Source organism: Squalius cephalus, assembly GCF_949319135.1.
Source record: "Squalius cephalus genome assembly, chromosome: 10".
Taxonomy (NCBI): Eukaryota; Metazoa; Chordata; class Actinopteri; order Cypriniformes; family Leuciscidae; genus Squalius; species Squalius cephalus.
In genome coordinates this window covers 14,074,676-14,092,005 of record NC_137131.1, presented here as the reverse complement: position 1 = coordinate 14,092,005, position 17,330 = coordinate 14,074,676, and the positions used below count along the sequence as shown (strand labels likewise).

The 17,330-nt window shown below is 38.2% G+C and overlaps 3 protein-coding genes across 5 annotated transcripts; all 3 read right to left on the bottom strand.

Moving 5' to 3' along the window:
- nasp (nuclear autoantigenic sperm protein (histone-binding)) lies at window positions 1-7,257 on the bottom strand. The gene is made up of 15 exons (XM_079883566.1): window positions 7,071-7,257; window positions 6,317-6,355; window positions 6,106-6,219; window positions 5,905-5,985; window positions 5,723-5,832; window positions 4,703-5,470; window positions 4,463-4,515; window positions 4,311-4,387; window positions 4,158-4,231; window positions 3,858-4,046; window positions 3,556-3,728; window positions 3,224-3,292; window positions 2,185-2,259; window positions 1,680-1,808; window positions 1-194 (listed from the first exon to the last, which is right to left on the bottom strand). Exons 1-15 carry the CDS (start codon window positions 7,106-7,108, stop codon window positions 159-161), a joined length of 2,025 nt encoding a protein of 674 aa, XP_079739692.1. The 5' UTR covers window positions 7,109-7,257; the 3' UTR covers window positions 1-158.
- An 838-nt stretch (window positions 7,258-8,095) lies between these two features.
- On the bottom strand, window positions 8,096-11,222 carry akr1a1b (aldo-keto reductase family 1, member A1b (aldehyde reductase)). 3 transcript variants are annotated; one of them, XM_079884897.1, is made up of 10 exons: window positions 10,935-11,048; window positions 10,583-10,699; window positions 10,357-10,452; window positions 10,026-10,145; window positions 9,776-9,927; window positions 9,047-9,242; window positions 8,772-8,971; window positions 8,613-8,685; window positions 8,443-8,529; window positions 8,096-8,249 (listed from the first exon to the last, which is right to left on the bottom strand). In XM_079884897.1, the coding sequence occupies exons 1-10, from the start codon at window positions 11,031-11,033 to the stop codon at window positions 8,184-8,186; spliced, it is 1,206 nt and encodes a 401-aa protein (XP_079741023.1). In that variant the 5' UTR covers window positions 11,034-11,048; the 3' UTR covers window positions 8,096-8,183. The 3 variants fall into 3 exon arrangements, with proteins under 3 accessions (XP_079741023.1, XP_079741025.1, XP_079741024.1); XM_079884899.1 differs by lacking the exons at window positions 10,583-10,699; window positions 10,935-11,048 and adding an exon at window positions 11,095-11,222; XM_079884898.1 differs by lacking the exon at window positions 10,583-10,699 and having other exon boundaries at window positions 10,935-11,148.
- A 28-nt stretch (window positions 11,223-11,250) lies between these two features.
- On the bottom strand, window positions 11,251-17,292 carry prpf38a (pre-mRNA processing factor 38A). Its single transcript, XM_079884867.1, has 10 exons — window positions 17,083-17,292; window positions 15,556-15,715; window positions 15,349-15,470; window positions 15,157-15,242; window positions 12,891-13,001; window positions 12,700-12,806; window positions 12,557-12,583; window positions 12,309-12,427; window positions 12,139-12,187; window positions 11,251-12,052 (listed from the first exon to the last, which is right to left on the bottom strand). Exons 1-10 carry the CDS (start codon window positions 17,210-17,212, stop codon window positions 12,007-12,009), a joined length of 957 nt encoding a protein of 318 aa, XP_079740993.1. The 5' UTR covers window positions 17,213-17,292; the 3' UTR covers window positions 11,251-12,006.
- Between the last annotated feature and the right edge of the window lie 38 nt (window positions 17,293-17,330).

The window sequence follows — 17,330 nt, the reverse complement described above, 5'->3', positions numbered from 1 at the left end:
CACATATGCAAATATCCTTTATTGAAAGTTTACTACAATTATACAAAAATTGGACAAAGAAAACAGGTTATTTACAGAACAGAGACAAGTTGTTCATGGAGTATGATGCAGGCATGCTCTGCTGGTTGGAAGGTAAGAGGTCAATCAGAGGAAGTCCATCATGCTGAGGTCTTCACAGAGGAAGAATTGGCAGACTACAAGAGAAAAGAAAAACCATTAGGAGGAGAAAAAAAAAAAAAAGAAAAAAAAGTTTAGGCACTAAATTGATGTTGCTCAAAGTTAAAACCCAAGACAATTCTCCAACCAACAAATTAAATGCAAGATAAAGAATTGAACATCCTCAGACACAGGACTTCACTAGTATGTGTCCATGAGTAAATATGCACCCAGAAGAAAGAGTCCTGAAGTTTGTTTTTGACTCTTGTAACTTGTATTCTGTTACGTAAGATTACAACTCCATTTTAGATTTAGAAACATCACAATTCCAATCTTGATACCACAGCAAAAAACTAGCCAAATATAAATGCTCAAATTAAAAGAAAACATTAAGATCAAAACAAGCAATAGCACATTAACACAAAAGATAAAAATGAGATGCTTTAAAGTTTTTCCAGGTAGGTAGTATACAGGTAAGAAACAGCCTACTACAGAAATTGTATGTAATCAGTGTACAAACAAACACTGCACAGTCTTCACTGCATTGAACCTACACGGACTCTTAATGCTACAGTAGGCAGTCAAAAGCAGAGCACAAGATGCAAAGGAGAACTTGCATTCGTTGTACATGCACACAGACAAACCATTACATTGTGAGTATAGAAGAGTTCTTTCGCGTCTTAGGTATGAATGGCTTAAAATCACTTAATATAAAAATTGACAAGACTTAAGTGTGAAAATGATCAACTTTGACGCAGCAGTGACAGTTTCTGTCCACTGTCCAGAGCATCTTTCACACTGGCCCCCAGGCCATCGAACATTCCTTATGGTCAAGCCCTGTGACCCTCTTATAGAGCTGGTAAGTCCCGCCCCCTCCGCTAACCCCGCTGGACCTCTAGGTTGAAAAATCATCAATGCAAGTGAATGGGAGAAAATTCTGGTCCCGTTTGAATTTTGCCATGAATGTGAACATATGTTGTCTGTGAATTTTTTATATAATCTTTCGTGTGAAGAATGCTACAATTTAGCGGGTAGAAGTTTGACACGGTTAGACTTTGTGGACTACAACTCTTCGCTGCTTTCGACGCGTTTGAAACGTCACCACCATTCGCACATGGACACTAGCTCACGGATCCTGCTAAACATGGCTGTGTCTTTGGTGCACTTCACCGCCTTCTTTCAGGGAGAGGACAAAATCGTTGAGGTTGGCGAAAACCACGGGTAAGTCAACTTTATGGGGTGACGTCACATAGGCGACATGTAGTCTTTCTCGTTATGTCTTTTCCACAACTGCTAGCCGAAGAATCATACCATATACTATCAAACTCGTAACATGAAAGATTATATAAAAAATTCACAGACAACATGTTCACATTCATGGCACAATTCAAACAGGACCAGAAAATAATTATTTTCTCCCATTCACTTGCATTGACGATTTTTCAACCTAGAGGTCCAGCGGGGTTTTACGGAAGGGGCGGGACTTACCAGCTCTATATGAAACAGCAAGCCTATCAACTCGCCTCCTGCTCCATTTTCTCCTGGACTCCATTGCCGTTGTGGGCGGAGTCATCACTGCCATTAACTGAGGTCTCCTGTTTTGTCTTTTTAGCATCACTGTCCTTTTTTGGACTCTCCTCGTCTGGTTTCCTCTGTGCAGGAACAAAGCAGGACAGAACACGTACTTTATTTTTTTGCGCCAAACACCTATTCTCTACATGCTATTCTCTACATGCTACTCAAGCATACATGGCCACTTCAAAACCATGCCAGAACTACAATATGCCAAGCCACAATATTGAAGCACAGTCACCACAGAAACACCGAGCAACACCAAATCTCATCTAGTTGGAAAATTCAGCTCATGATCCAACATGCTTAATTGAAATCAGCAAAGGGAAGGTAGCAAAGCAGATGCTCCTTCAAGGGCAGACTACTCATGCAATCCAGTTAATGCACTTTAATCGTGCTAGTTTATCCACCTCTACTGCAAAAGGTAGAAGCAAATTGCAGTGGATGGATACTAACCTTTTTGCGGATAAGGTGAGAAATATCAGATGCAGATTTTGACGAAGACGCACCATCAGCTGGCTTCACAGGAATCTGAAATAAAACAGGCATTTTAAGGGTGCGTAATTTTGGTGGTCGTCTGATATATCAGCCAATATTTGGCAATTAAGTTATAAGCACTGGCCGATAAGAGTTTAAATCAGCTTTTAATTTGCCAGCACTAAGAAAACCATATCTTTAAAATCTTGATATCAAATTTCTTACATCATAAGCATGTATATGTACCTGAAATCACCCCCTATATGGTCCAATGTGGGTACAGCATAGTATACAGTTATAAATTAGAGATTTATCATGCCACCGGCAACAGCATGAAAAAGGTGATTCTGATGGTTTAACTGCATATGAAGGCAATGAGTTGCATGTCTGTAAATGCACTAAATGCATGCCAAAACAAAGGAAATTGTACAAAATATAGTTTGTCAGGCATGCGTTGGGAAAAAGAGAAAAAAAAAAATAATAAAAAAAAAAAAAAAAGGTACATCACATGAGTGATTATTCACTGAATAGGAATATTTTGGAAAAATGTCTGCGTCTGGGCTTTTCAAAATAAAAAAAGTAACTTGCAACGAGTGTAAGAGTTTGATAACTTGCACAGATAAGAGTTTCAACATCCAATTTAATTTGCCACCTGAACAGCATACTGCATTCCTCAAGAAAAACAAAACTGCCACATCCCACTGTTCTGACACCTGTGGCTCAGGTACAGGAAAAAGTAGTTTACTCAAGACAGAATTAAAGCAAAAGGCATAACCCAAATCTTTTTTTTTTAACAGAATTCACACTCAATCAGCCGTAGGGGTGTGGGAGATCAAGAATTTTGATCGTGGACAATTAAAATGCCCGAAGAGCACAGGCACTTAAAAGCCTGCTAAACAGCACCTAGTTAATGGACTAATTTCTTTTGAGTCTTATTGCTCTAATTCACAAGGTTCACATAAACAGTAGGTTATGTCTAAATACCCATGCACAGGAGGTACACAAAGCATCAACACACCTGACTAACGGTAGACGAAGACGGGTCACCATTTGCAGCTGGGAAAGCAGATGAAGTGGATGCTCCTGCCTGTAACAAACAAGTTCCAAACTTTACGGAGCCTCTTAACTTTAGCCATTTTACAGCATCTCCGCTTGATTTTTTTTTTTTTTTTTTTCTTCATACTAAGAGCAACACTAGGGATGCATGCTATATCAGTATCATATTGATTATAGGACAAGTTAAATTATCAGGACTGGGCAAAGAATACAACCCGATATTGAATTCAGAAATGAATCAGCCATTGAAAAATATGCATTAGGGCAATAGCGCAAGTGCATGAAGCAACTCACAAGGGTCTGATGGATTGCCTCAGAAGCCATAGGAGCAGTCCTCTGGCCCTCCTTAGCATCTTCAATCTTCTCAGTAATTTCTGGTAGTAACTGTTTCAACTCATCAAGCTCGGTCTTCTCCTCCTTTGCTGCCTCTGCACCTTCTGCCTTGTCTATCACTTCCTGAAGCATAGCTGGAGGAACAGGGATGTGGAAATCAATTAAGTGCACCGTGCTTGTTCATGGCAACATGTTATCAGCAAGCAGACCTTCAGTTAAAAGGAATGAGAACCAGCAAAAGCCCACTGTAAAAACGTTCCTACCAAGACGGCTCTCGATGACTTTGATAGATTTGGAGAAGTGCTCGATGGCTTGGCTGTACTGGGCTGTGTAACTGTAAGTTGTGCCCAACTGGTAATGAGTCTCAGCCAAAAGACGACTATGAGAGGGAAGGTGTTTCAGCTGCAAGGTTAAACACTCATTGAAGTCCTCCAGAGCCTGGCTGTAGTTACCTACATGAATCAAAGTGGAGAGATGAAGTGTAATTTTTCGATTTTAAATGGTGGCTTGTGGAATCCAAAAGGGTCCTTAAATACTGTCAGCTACTGTCTCTACATACACACCTGATTCAGCTCCAACTTCTCCAAGTTTCAGGTAAATTTGTGCTGCCATTAGTTGATCTTCTTTGCAGTCTTTTCTACAAACAGAATAAAAAAAAAAAGTGTTTTGAAAGGAGTTTGATCAAGTGCAGTCAATCACTAGAGGTACAGTCATACCTTTTATAAATCACCTTTGCGACCTCAAGCATCTCCCAGGCTAACTGCAGGTTGCCAACTTCATCCTCCTCACTTTCCTAAAAACACAAGGACACAAATAAGCCACTAAATCAATGAAGGGTGGAAAGGGATAATTTATAAAAATAACAAACCTTATCCTTTGTATCACCCTCGGCATCCTCATCGTCATCATCGTCGTCGTCATCTGAAACAAAAATACGTTAACTCCCCACCAATGATTTAATGTGATGCCCATCACCATGCACACCATCAGAAGTGCTGCAGCTTAATCTAAATATTCTGTGGATCCACTAGCATTTAGAAGTAGATACACCAGGTGAAAAAGTCCTTAAATACGAAAATCTTGTGCTCCCCAGACTACCACACTTCACTACCTCCACCATCCTCTTCCATGGGTTCTTCAGTATCTTCATTTCCATTTTTCTCCTCTTCATCATTTTTAGCCTTTTCGGTTACCATGTTTGACACAGTGATATCTTCCTTTTTAGAAGCACCTTCATCAGCACCATTTGACTTAACATCGTTATCAGCAGGTTCCTCATTTTCAGCAGGTTTTGCCTCGTCTTCAGCTAGTTTCTCCTTTTCAGCAGTCTTTGCCTCGTCTTCAGCTGGTTTCTCCTTTTCAGCAGGTTTTGCCTGGTCTTCAGCTAGTTTCTCCTTTTCAGCAGGTTTTGCCTGGTCTTCAGCTAGTTTCTCCTTTTCAGCAGGTTTTGCCTGGTCTTCAGCTAGTTTCTCCTTTTCAGCAGGTTTTGCCTGGTCTTCAGCTAGTTTCTCCTTTTCAGCAGGTTTTGTCTGGTCTTCAGCTAGTTTCTCCTTTTCAGCAGGTTTTGTCTGGTCTTCAGCTAGTTTCTCCTTTTCAGCAGGTTTTGCCTGGTCTTCAGCTAGTTTCTCCTTTTCAGCAGGTTTTGTCTGGTCTTCAGCTAGTTTCTCCTTTTCAGCAGGTTTTTCAACATGTCCAGCTGGTTTTTCAGATTTAGATGATGCTGCATCCACTTCCTTTGGCACTACAACTTCCTTCTCCTGATCTTCTTGATTCTTCTGCTCACCTTCCCCTGCCTCTGTTTCTACCTCTGACTGAGTTTTGTTGTCCTCTGACATGGCATCATAAACCTGTGCTCGAAGCTCATCTCTGGTTTTCTCTGAATCATAGTAACAAATGGAGGGAAATTTCTAGGTTACAGTGAACATACACTTTGATTGGAATAAAATTTTCAAATGTGCTTTATTCTTTCAATATATGCTGGCTTGAGCAGAAAATTGACAAGTCCATTTGGAGGTTTTTTGGAAACATCTTTTTAGCAGATGTGATGTCTAGCCTCGAGCATGTATGAAAAAAAACCAAAACAAAGTGATCAGTTTTAACCAACAAACAAAGCTCTTTAAATACAAACCATCCAAGTTGTCAGCACTTTCAATCTTAGAGTCATTGTGTTTCTCGCCCTCTTCAGAGGATTCTTCTGGGACTCCCTCTAAAGCATTACCGAGCACAGTATTCTCCATCCTAGAAAGAGTTATTAACGTTAGCAAAAGTAAGTTTAAAAAGAACCCATTACATGCCAATTAATTCAGATACCTGGCAAGCTCCAGAAGGGCCTTTCCACACAAGAAAAAAGCTTCCCCGCATTCATCTGCAGTGTCTCCATACTTCTCAGCTCTTAATGGGGGGGATGAAAATGTACACAACATAATTGTAATATTAATTAGTATCTGGCATACGCTGCACAGATGACATTCTCTATCCATAATACAGGTTTTATCTCCATTCACTACTCACAGCATGGCACAAGCCTCCTGGAAGACACTGACTGCCGACACAACATCACCCATCACTAAGTGCCGGTTGCCTGTGCCAATCAGCTTCTTTGCTTCCTCAGTAACATCGACGGAGCTGCAAAGTTCACAAATGTGTGTGTGTAACGAACCTCAATAGTTACTTTATTGAAATGAGCATTTAATAAAATGAATAATTCCAGATACCAACTCACCTGTCGGCAGCGCTTGAGGAGCAAGGTTTCACCCCCATACTGCAAAGACAAACAATATAAAAAGGGTCATACAATAAATAAATTAGTACTGTTGCGTCTTAAGATGATTTCTAACGGGAGTAAAACTCCAAAGTTTGTTGGAGAGGAAAAAAAAAAAAAGAAAAAAAAAAAAAAAAGTTCACGTGTGGACTGTGGAGGAGCAGGAGAACCAAAGTTAGCGCGATGCTACGACTTGTATTAATCGACAGAGAGCAAACATCTACACGCGGACATGAATGACATTTAACGTCACCGTTTAATGTCAGTATAATAACCAAAGTGGGTAATTTAAAGTGTTACTTGTCGTTACCGCCACCTTTTAAACTTAACGCTGGACTTCAGCGCGTGTGCAGCCATTTCATTGCAGCGCCAAGCTCACTGACGGGCCGTGAACAAAGCGGGAGTTTCCTCATTTATGGAGTATAAACAAGCTAACCGTTCATATTAATCCTTCTCCCGCCATCAGAAAGCAGCCAAACACAACACGGCGACGGGAAATCAACGGTGATGCCATCCCGTCGCGTGCGACGATGTCCGGGTGCGGGAGAAACGCGAACTGAAGCACGAGCGCGAGGCATTTTTCCTGACAAGGACGCAGCTGCTGCAGCTTTGTTATCAAACGAAACCAGCCAAAACCTCTCACTTTGACTTCCTTTAACTTATCCGTTTACTTCCCTGGTTTGAGAACGCACTTAATTTAAACATGATATTTTACCTTTCGGCAGTTGAAGCAGACGCTGTTTCCTCGGGCATCTTAATGCGTTAAACTACGCCGCAATGTACTATTGGATGATGTATGTGAAGATGGCAGGTTTGTGAAGCTGCTCCTGAATTAGTCTTTGTTGGCGCCTTTAAATACGGATACAAGCTGTACTTCCGCTGAACTACGACCCTCCTGTCACAAAAACGCGGGAGAATAAATTTAAAGGGCAAGTAACCGTATTACGCTGCCGCTACAGCCACAGGCACTGGACAAGATGAATGAAAAGTCTATTTTTATCCAGATTCTTTGAGTTATATTTCGCAGTTAAGGTCAACTTGAAGTTAAAATAGACTCTGTTCACTTTCTTAAAGCACGTTCCTAGTGTTATTGCGAATGAAATATAAGTTTATAGTATATTTTATTAGTATTATATATTCCATTATTATATTAATATATTATATAGCAAATTTACTTAGCTGACCTTACCAAAATATTTTTTTTTCTCTTTCCTTTTTACAATCTAATAAGATTTTTATTTTTCATTATGTCATGGTTACAACTTTCTTTACAAAGTCTTTTTATTATAATGTGTCTGGATGTCTAAATGTATTATTGTTATTATTTTAATTTCCATTTAATCTCAATAAAAGTATAAAATAAAGATGGTTCATATAATACTACCATGATGTTTTTGCAATGATTTCACATAGCAGTAATGACAAATAGGTTTGTTTTTTCATTGTGGTAATGAGAATGCTTAATTGTCATGCAAATATTGTCAAAATGAAATTAATAACCTTAAATGACTATTTAGCCTTGAAGGTGCATATATATGTGTGTGTGTGCAAGTGTTTGTGTGTGGCCCATTATTTTCATTATGCAAAATAGCAATTTGTTGTTTAAGTTTTTTAGGGGTAATAATCAAGACATATTCTTGACAGGTTTCATAAAACTGACCTGTGAATACATCTAAAATAAGCCCTTGTTCATAAATGTCCATTCCATGCTTGGCAAAAACAAACAAACATATTTCAGTATGTAACAAAATTTTTTATTGTGTTTATATGTACACAGAGTAATGAATGGACATTGGTGTCAAGGCACAGAATCTTGCAGAAGAGTGCATTAATAGGGGTCATTAAAAGGGTAGTGAGGATGTCCTCCGTCTCGGGGTACAGGCTTATCATCAACCTACAAAAAGTAAAAAGACACGACAACACTTAATGCAATTTAAAAACAGATGCATACATAGTATGTACAATCATACATAGTGTTGGAGTAGTCTTAAATGCAGCAGATTCAGCATCAGATTTACTTTTGAAGTAACCTTTTTGTTACTGTAAAATGTAGTGCTATGTTTTGGCTTTATAGTAATATAACTTACAGTAATGGTTGGCACAATGTAACGCCAGCCTCTGTGCAATGCTGTCACTTGACTAATTTCCTCAGGTTCAAGAGTAAAATCAAAGACCTGTAAATTAGCAGAGCAGTGCATTGTTACAATACAAGGTCATAAACAAAGAGGTGGAAAAATCAAGAAAAACTTGCAGAAACCTGGATATTCTCTTTGATCCGAGACTGTGTAATGCTCTTTGGGATAGTCACAACTCCTCGTTGAGTTTGCCATCTGCCAAAATAACAATGAAGAAATACTATGCAATATTCAGTCAAGAAATATGAAATATGGCAACTAGTGCAAACACATGATTTTACCTGATGATAATTTGCGCAGGAGTCTTGTTGTATTTCTTGGCTAGCGCAGCAATGGCTGGTTCCTCCAACAGCACAGGTTCCTCTGGATGCTTCCAGGCTCGGTCAGGAGATCCTAGCGGACTGTAGGCAGTCATCACCAATCCCCGATCCCGACAGTGAGCCAACAGCTCAACCTGGGCAAGGTATGGATGGGACTCCACCTGCAAAACACTATTGTTACTCTACCAACTGATATGATAGACCAAATAAATTAGGACATCACATTTTCTTCTGACCTGTAAAACGGTGGGTTTGATGCTTGCAACTGCTAAGACGTCATCAATCTGCCTGCTGTTGAAGTTCGAGAGCCCAATGGCCCTGACAAGCCCCTTTCCCACAAGCTTTTCCATAGCAGCCCATGTAAGCTTGTAGTCTATATCATCATACAGCAAAGTCCCATCCTCCTTCCTAGGAAAAGAGGTATCACCTCGTCTGGACAAAAATAAGAGGAACACTACACTGGCATCTGAGAAAAGACATTAAAGGGATAGTCCACCCAAAAATTTTGATATTTTACACAAGAAGATATTTTGAAGAATGCTGGCATTCAAACAGTTTCAGTTCCCATTGATTTCCATTATATATTTAGACCACACATTACAATAGAAATCTGATTTCTTCAAAATATCTTCTTTTGTGTTAAACAGAAGAAAGAAAGACATACAGGTTTGGAACAACATGAGGGAGTGTAAATGATGACGGAATTTTCCCTATCCCTTTAAGAGCACTTTATATTTCATTCCCCAAAGGAGATAGGAAAATGTCACATGTTTATATTGCCAATAAACAAGACACCCTAGATAAGACAACGGTAGACTTTCACAGAGTCTTGCACCCTTTCAATCTCTTTTAAGAATTAATTTGTGATAATTTTTTTATCATCTTTAATTTTTATTAAATTAACACACATCTTTAATGTGTGTTTATTGTATATGTATATATACACACCACGACCGAGGGCTTACTGGAAGGCATATGGCCAATGGATGAGGTAGAGGTCCAGGTACTCCAGCTTCAGGTCTTTCAAGGTCTTTAACAGAGATGGCTCCACATCATCTGGGTGGTGTTTGGTGTTCCACAGTTTGGAGGTCACAAATACATCCTCTCGCCTGATTCCCTTGAAAGAGGACAGAGGTTGTAAAGCACACATGATTCCTTTATATATATAGTAAGTGTGGGTATATTTCATACATGTTTTCAACTTAGTTGACCTACTTTTTCAGGCCCCATCATTTCCTGGAAAGCGTCACCGATCTCTGGCTCATTCGCATAAATGGGAGCACAGTCAATGTGTCGATAGCCAGATTGCAAAGCCCAAATGACTGCCTGTTTTACCTGCAGATGACAACATATTCATACAAAATGCTTATTGAAGTTCTACATTCAAATCAAACACAATAATTTATGTAAATTAAAGTTAATATATATAAATAATGATACATCAATGAACTGTATGCCCTGGTAAACTCGCCCTCGTCCTTAAAACATCATAAAGATTCCAATTCTGTCATGATTACAGTTGAGCTGATGTACTAAATACACTCACCTGTCCAGGTTCACTCTTCCATGTCCCAAGTCCCACAAGAGGCATCTTTCGCCCAGTGCTGAGGACAGCAAAGTCGTTCATACTCATCCTGTGTGCCTTCAGAGAAAAGAAAACAAAGAACACAATATGAACAGTGTTCAAACAGAAGAAAGCATGGAATAGACTTTAGTATACTAACTTTTTGATTTAATGTACTAGTAATTAAATCCAAACCCTAAACACTCACAGAAAGGCAGCAGAAGGCGTAGGGTGAATGAATGCTAGCTATGTAATGCTCAAAATTCAGGATCAGAATGAAAGGAAGTGTATCCTGCTGACTTGTCAGCTGACTTCCACAGCAGCTCTAGCAGGATATTGTAAAACACCCTGAACTGCAATTTTGGGGAAAGCATATACTTTGGGTTTGCAAATTTTAGGCAATTAATAATAAGAATGTGTTTGAGTTGCATTTTATATAAAGGGTGTTTGATTCATGTCAATTTCACTCATTACTGGCACACCCCAGTCATTATTCTACAACAGTTTCCTCCGGATTTTCTAGTTAGTGCAGTAAATCATTAGACTTTTGGTTAACGTACCATTCTTCGACAGTAAAACGTGTGAGAACGAATGACAAGACGAAGAGCGCGTTGAATATGTTGCATTTCTCTCGGCAAAAGCAGGTCAACCAGTCCCATGTGGCTTATCACAAGGAATGTCAGGGATAGTTTTTTAAATATTATTGGTTCAGATACTTACTGTGTATGAATAGGATGAGAAAATGTCTCCACTATAAAGCTATCCAGGTTGATCAATTTTTTTAAAAATATTTTCTCATAACGTTGATGAATTTACTTCCTGTTCGCTGTCATCTAAAAACACCCGTCAAAATAAAAGTCTCCATAACAACAAACAGAAAGTCTTTAAATTTGTATTTTTGCCTTTCCTAGTTTAGGTGTCAATAATACAAATTAAAATGTACAGTACATGATAGAGAGAAAAAAATCCCATGTAATGTTAGTTATATAAAAATGATTAATCTAAAACTCATTCAAGTGTTTCTATGTGAAAGTGATTCTAAGTGAATCTTTCGTCAACTACCCTTTGTACTCTTCTGCCTATCTTTTATTTAGCTGATTACCCAATTTTATATTTAAAAGAAAATACACATTTCATCTCCCCCTGAAATTAGGTGCAGTTTTGCCAATCCCAAAGCACTAAAACAGTATGAGTGGTTATGTTCAGACTTCTCTTTGCTCTAAGTGTTCAATTCAGTAATAGAATCAAATGTACCTGCAGACAATTCACCAAATTCAGAGACTGAAATTATATACAAAACTAATAACCAATGAAAACTAATTTTCTTGTATACAGTTTCAATCGTTGTCTTTATAACAGGAGTAATTGAAATTACAATACATCAAATGTTTATTTTACATGGTACAGTTAATTCAGAATGAAAAAAAAAAACATTCATGGTTGCCAATTTCAATTAAAAGTATAAAACAGCATAAAAACCACAGAAAACTAAATTGGCCTTGGGTGATTTACACAGAATAAGGTCAAGCTATTTACGGCAGAAATTGCTGTTTCTCCAAATAATTCAAAGCACAAAAAAATTATATAAAAACAGAAAGAAAGAGAAAAACTGAAGAACACAGAAAACTGAGATCACTCTTTTTCTCTTCGACTTCTCTTGTGACTCTTCTTCGACCGACTAGAACACAAAGAGATAAATGCAGCATTAAAACAAGGAAAAACAAAAAAGTAATAATGAAGACAACCATTTAAATTGAGCATTACCTTTCTGGGGACTTGGAGTGACTACGATGCCGGTGACTTCTGTGGTGACCTGAAAAAAATAGACCAATATTTCCCTAATGATCAGTTTTGCCATTTACTAAAAATAATTTTTAAATAACATATTGTGGTGTCTTATTTTCTTTGTATACTTCAAAACAGCTTGACTGTACCTGGAGATTTGGAGCGATGCCTTCTGTCCCTGGATCTGCTGCGGTGTCTACGGGGACTTTTGCTTTTGCTTTTGCGGTGGCGGTCCCGGTCCCGGTCGCGATCACGTCTGGGTGATGGGCTGAATAAATGATATATAAAGTAATCAAACAAATGTATTAAATTGTATAAATCACCTATAATAATGTGCCAAACCAATAATGAATCTAAAATACATTGCCAACATCTGAATTGTAATTCCATTACATACCTTCGTCTTTTAGGTGATCTGCTCCGTCTAGAAAAAGACAATCAGAACACAAATTATTCAACTGTTCAGTTATGTCTCAGTTATGAATATTATCAACCTGAAATAATGACTGCATGTAAATGACAATAAGCACCATCACTAACCTTCTGGGTGAGCGGCTGCGTCTGTAGCGTGGAGATGGAGACCTGCGTGGCCGGTCCATATCTCTGTAACTTCTTCTGTGTGGCTCTGGTGTCTGCACTCTCTCTGGCTGCAGGACACGAGAGGTTGTAGAACAATTATATATTCACAAGATATAATCAGTTATTGTCAGACATTGTGAGTTCCCTTTTACCTTCTCTTCTTCATCATCCTCCTCTTCACTGGTCTCCACCTCATCCAGGTCTTCTTCCAGGGCACTAATACGAGTATCCAGTAGCTCAGCTTCCTCCAAAACCTGTCTCTTCTGTGAAGAAAAAACAAATGAACATGTGGACGCATTATTTTATGACATATTTGACTCAGTATACTTCCTCTTAAATTCACATTACTCCAAATAACAACACAAATAAAATAGGGTGTACATGTGAAAGTACACCCTTTTGAATTCTATGGTTTTATGTATCAGGACATAATAAAAAAAATCATCAGGTATTTAACAAGTCTTAAAATGAGGGAAATACAACCTCCAATGAACAACAACATTGACGTCACACCTTTTCATTATTTAACAAAAATAAAGCCAAAATGAAGAAGCCATGTGTGACAAACTGAGTACACCCATGATTTTATAGCTTGTAGAGACACTTTTAGCAGCAATAACTTTAGTTATCATTTTCTATATGACTATCAATCTCTCCCATCGTTGTGGAGGGATTTTGGCCCACTCTTCTTTACAACATTGCTTCAGCTCATTGAGGTTTGTGGGCATTTGTTTATGCACAGCTCTCTTAAGCGGGTCGCACACCGGACGAGCAGCTCAGCGCCGCGCCGCGCCACGGTTTTTAAATTCGAACACATTATTCTCTATGAGAGTACACACACCGGCGGCGCCTTTCGCCGTCTGTCCGCGGCGCCCAGCAACGGCTCAGGACCGTGTTCAAAATCCTGCCGTGCCACAGAGCGCCATTTACATAGTTTTATATTAAATTTACATTTATGTGTATCAAATCGTAGTTAATGTATATATGGACTTAACCCTGTGCTGCAATATACATTTAGTTTTATATTTATTTACAGAAATCAGAAAATTGCTGATGTTATTGGATTTTCAGGTGACAGTTGTCCTAGACGTGGCGCGGCTCGGCGCTGAGCTGCGCGTCCGGTGTGTGACCGGCTTTAAGGTCCCGCCACAGCATTTCAATCGAGTTGAGGTTTGGACTCTGACTGGGTCAATGCAACACCTTGATTCTTTTCTTTTTCAGCCATTCTGTTGTAGATTTGCTGGTGTGCTTGGGATCATTGTCCTGCTGCATGACCCATTTTCGCCCAAGCTTTAGCTGTCGGACAGATGGCCTCACATTTGACTCTAGAATACTTTGGTACACAGAGGAGTTTATAGTCGACTCAATGACTGCAAGATGCCCAGGTCCTGTGGCTGCAAAACAAGCCCAAATCATCACCCCTCCACCAACGTGCTTGACAGATGGTATGATTGTGCTGATATGCTGTGTTTGGTTTTCGCCAAACGTGGCGCTGTGCATTATGGCCAAACATCTTTACTTTGGTTCCAGAAGTCTTGTGGTTTGTTCAGATGCAACTTTGCAAACCTAAGCAGTGCTGCCATGTTCTTTTTAGAGAGAAGAGGTTCTCATTTTTAGGTTCTCCTAGCAACCCTTCCAAACATCCCATACTTGTCTCGTCTTTGTCTAATTGTACTGCCATAAACTTTACCTTTTAACATGCTAACTGAAACATGTAGAGTCTGAAGTGAAAATAATACCTTGAGAGGTAGGGCCTAATCTTTTTCGTTTACCTTAGATCCCATGCGGTTTTTTTTCGTGTTAATCACAGAAATGACTGCTCAAAAGACAAACGAGGTGCAGGAGTATTTTGAATTAGTAATAAAATGGAAAAGATTTATGTAAGCTGTCTGTGCCATGTAAAACTGGCATAATTCCACTAAAGTCACGTGTAACCATAATCAGAATATGCACGTAGGTGTGATAGCCGAAAGCAAGCGAATGCCCATCGCGTATTCACTTAAACTCCGAAAGAAAATTGCTGAGCTTCAGAATCAGGATCAGAATGAGCTTTATTCGCCAAGTGTGCGGCGTTTAGCAGCATTTATTATGGGATTTGACTGTTTAATTCACAGATTGTTTCAAATGGATCATATACACACGTCTTTAAAGGGTTTCTTACTTTTAGACTAGTCGGTTACAAAACTTCAGTTTAAACCCTATTTTGAATGGGGTCCTTTTTATAAATTCAACTTTTATTTTGTCTTGTGGACTATATGTAAACATATTTAATGTAATATATCTTATTTAAGTTAAAAATAACATGCAATTTGCATGATCCCTTTTATTTTGTTAAAATAATTAACATCTTGCAGATTCTGAAAGGTGAATGTAAACTTTTGACCACGACTGGCACTACATGTAACAAGTACAACCAACCTGAAGTCTTGGAAGGATGATGTCACACATCCGCTCTGCATGAAGAAGCTCATCTATGAACTCATCGACATGCATCAACTCAAACTCTATGTAAAGAAGAAACATTATTTGCATTTTTTTTCTGCAAGGAAGAAACTTTCAATGCATTTACCTAATGAATATTGAAATGTATCTATAAAGTAAATTAATCACCTCCATTTCTATTCTGGCTTTTGATTTTTCTGTAGTCATTGTATAATGGTTCTAAATACTTGTAGCAATCCACAGAAGTTCCAGTCAGGCGCATATACATCGCTCCAAGCAAACGGACATACCTGGAGAGGGGAAAAAAGCAGTACAGTAATGCAAAAAGTGTAAATGGCAATTAATACAGATAAGAGTAGTAAACTGCACACTAACTTGAAGTCCTCATTCTTGATGAATTCCACAATGATGTCCTTTTCAGGCTGAATCTGCAGCATCTTTAGTGTCAGACATAAGAACGGAGTAGGCTTGATGTTTCCTCCGTATACACCACCAACAAACTTTAGCTCCATTGCTTTGTCCACGACAAGCTCAGCTACATTTTAAAGAGGGGCAATAACAGGGACAATTAAAAATGGTGCTTGGAACATTAATTCCATAAAACCATTCATATGGAAATATATCAGGTAAATGCTATATAACAGATCATAACCCAATACATGATACTTAATCATATTTAATACAACTATTAAGGCCTCTAAATTTTCAGTATGATGATCACAACTATGCTGTAAAAATTGCTGTACACAATCTTGTAATTGCCTTCTTCCCTCTAATTGACAGTTCATACTTTTTAGGAAGTAAAAGACCTTTTAGTATAATTCTAAAAATGTCCACCTACAGGTTGGTACACGTTTTTTTGCTGTGAAATCTTTCATGATTTTATAAAGTAAACATAAGAATAACTTTTTAATATTGTTAGTAATATTTCAAGATGAACATTTACTGGACTGAAGTAACTTGGGTTCACTTGATTATCCATACATCATTTTTTTTTGAAAAATCATGTTAAAATGTAGGTATCAAATATGATACAACAGACTTTTGAGGAACATTTCTTGTACACAACCTTCTACAAACTACAGAGCTTTTATCATAAAACAAATTTATTATTATGAATCATCTTACTGAGACATATTATTGGGAGATATGGGTCTAGTTTCACAGACAAGGCTTAAACCAGGATTAGGCCTGAATTCAATTAGGACATTTAAGTAGCTTTTATAAATGTACCTTAGTAAAAAAAAAAAAAAAAAAAAAAAAAAACTTACTGGTGTCAATCTTCAGACAAAACAATGGCACTGACATATTTTAAGATATGTAGGAGCAAGTTTCTTTTAGTTAAGCCATGTCTGTGAAACCGGCCAATAGTGTGTGTATGCATTTCATGTAAGCAGTCAGCTATACTATTAAAATAAACATCAAATTGATAAACATTACAGTATTTCAGAATTTAATCTTACATTTTGGCCATATAAATAACAACATCTGCACCAAATTGTATGTTTTTGCTCAGTTTGGCCCTCTCAATAAAATGTATGTTTAAATAAAGTCTTATGCAAACTTATTTTTAATGAACTGTTCAATCTCTGACTAGTCATTTGACTATAATTTATATGTCAGGCTTTATAGGGATAATAATCATACAATAAGATAAGTTAATCACTTCTACGGCTGTATGAATTCCTTATTCTCAAGTCACATTACTGTTGCTGCCAACAGTAAACACGTCAGCTTCAAAATATAATGAAATATAATATAATATAATAATAAATAGGAAGAGGAAGTCAGTAAGTAGGCTCACTTCGGGGTAATTTTGTAGTTAAGGTACATAACTGCGTTACTGTTGTTTGCGATGCCACATTAACAAATACAGTATGCAGTCCGGCACACTTGTCTCACCTGTAAGTCCAAAGCATTCCTCTTTCCAGTACTTAGACTCATATATACGTGTCCGTATAATCTTCTCGACAAGATACTGGGGATTTGTTCCATGTATACTATTGGCATCTTTTACCGTTCTATTTGCCATGGTGGCTTAAAATTGTAAACGAACAAACGAATCAACGATACGCTAATATGCCATGGAGAAACACGGACGAATGACTTCCGGGGAAAAGCGTGCGTCACATCCCTGAGGTCAAGCGGTA

What these genes read in the sequence shown, in the direction of transcription:
- nasp (XM_079883566.1), bottom strand. Translation starts at nt 7,108, where the DNA reads ATGCCCGAGGAAACAGCGTCTGCTTCAACTGCCGAAAG. An exon ending in GGAAGAGGATGGTGGAGGTA is followed by an intron (nt 4,516 to 4,702) that starts GTGAAGTGTGGT and finishes TTTTTGTTTCAG; the next exon opens with ATGACGACGACGATGATGAC. An exon ending in AGGCAATCCATCAGACCCTT is followed by an intron (nt 3,293 to 3,555) that starts GTGAGTTGCTTC and finishes TGTTTGTTACAG; the next exon opens with GCAGGAGCATCCACTTCATC.
- prpf38a (XM_079884867.1), bottom strand. Translation starts at nt 17,212, where the DNA reads ATGGCAAATAGAACGGTAAAAGATGCCAATAGTATACATGGAACAAAT. An exon ending in AAGCCAGAATAGAAATGGAG is followed by an intron (nt 15,243 to 15,348) that starts GTGATTAATTTA and finishes TTCTTTACATAG; the next exon opens with AGTTTGAGTTGATGCATGTC. An exon ending in TCATCCTTCCAAGACTTCAG is followed by an intron (nt 13,002 to 15,156) that starts GTTGGTTGTACT and finishes TTTTCTTCACAG; the next exon opens with AAGAGACAGGTTTTGGAGGA.
- akr1a1b (XM_079884897.1), bottom strand. Translation starts at nt 11,033, where the DNA reads ATGGGACTGGTTGACCTGCTTTTGCCGAGAGAAATGCAACATATTCAA. An exon ending in CATTGGCCATATGCCTTCCA is followed by an intron (nt 9,243 to 9,775) that starts GTAAGCCCTCGG and finishes ATTTTTGTCCAG; the next exon opens with ACGAGGTGATACCTCTTTTC. An exon ending in TCAAACCCACCGTTTTACAG is followed by an intron (nt 8,972 to 9,046) that starts GTCAGAAGAAAA and finishes AGTGTTTTGCAG; the next exon opens with GTGGAGTCCCATCCATACCT.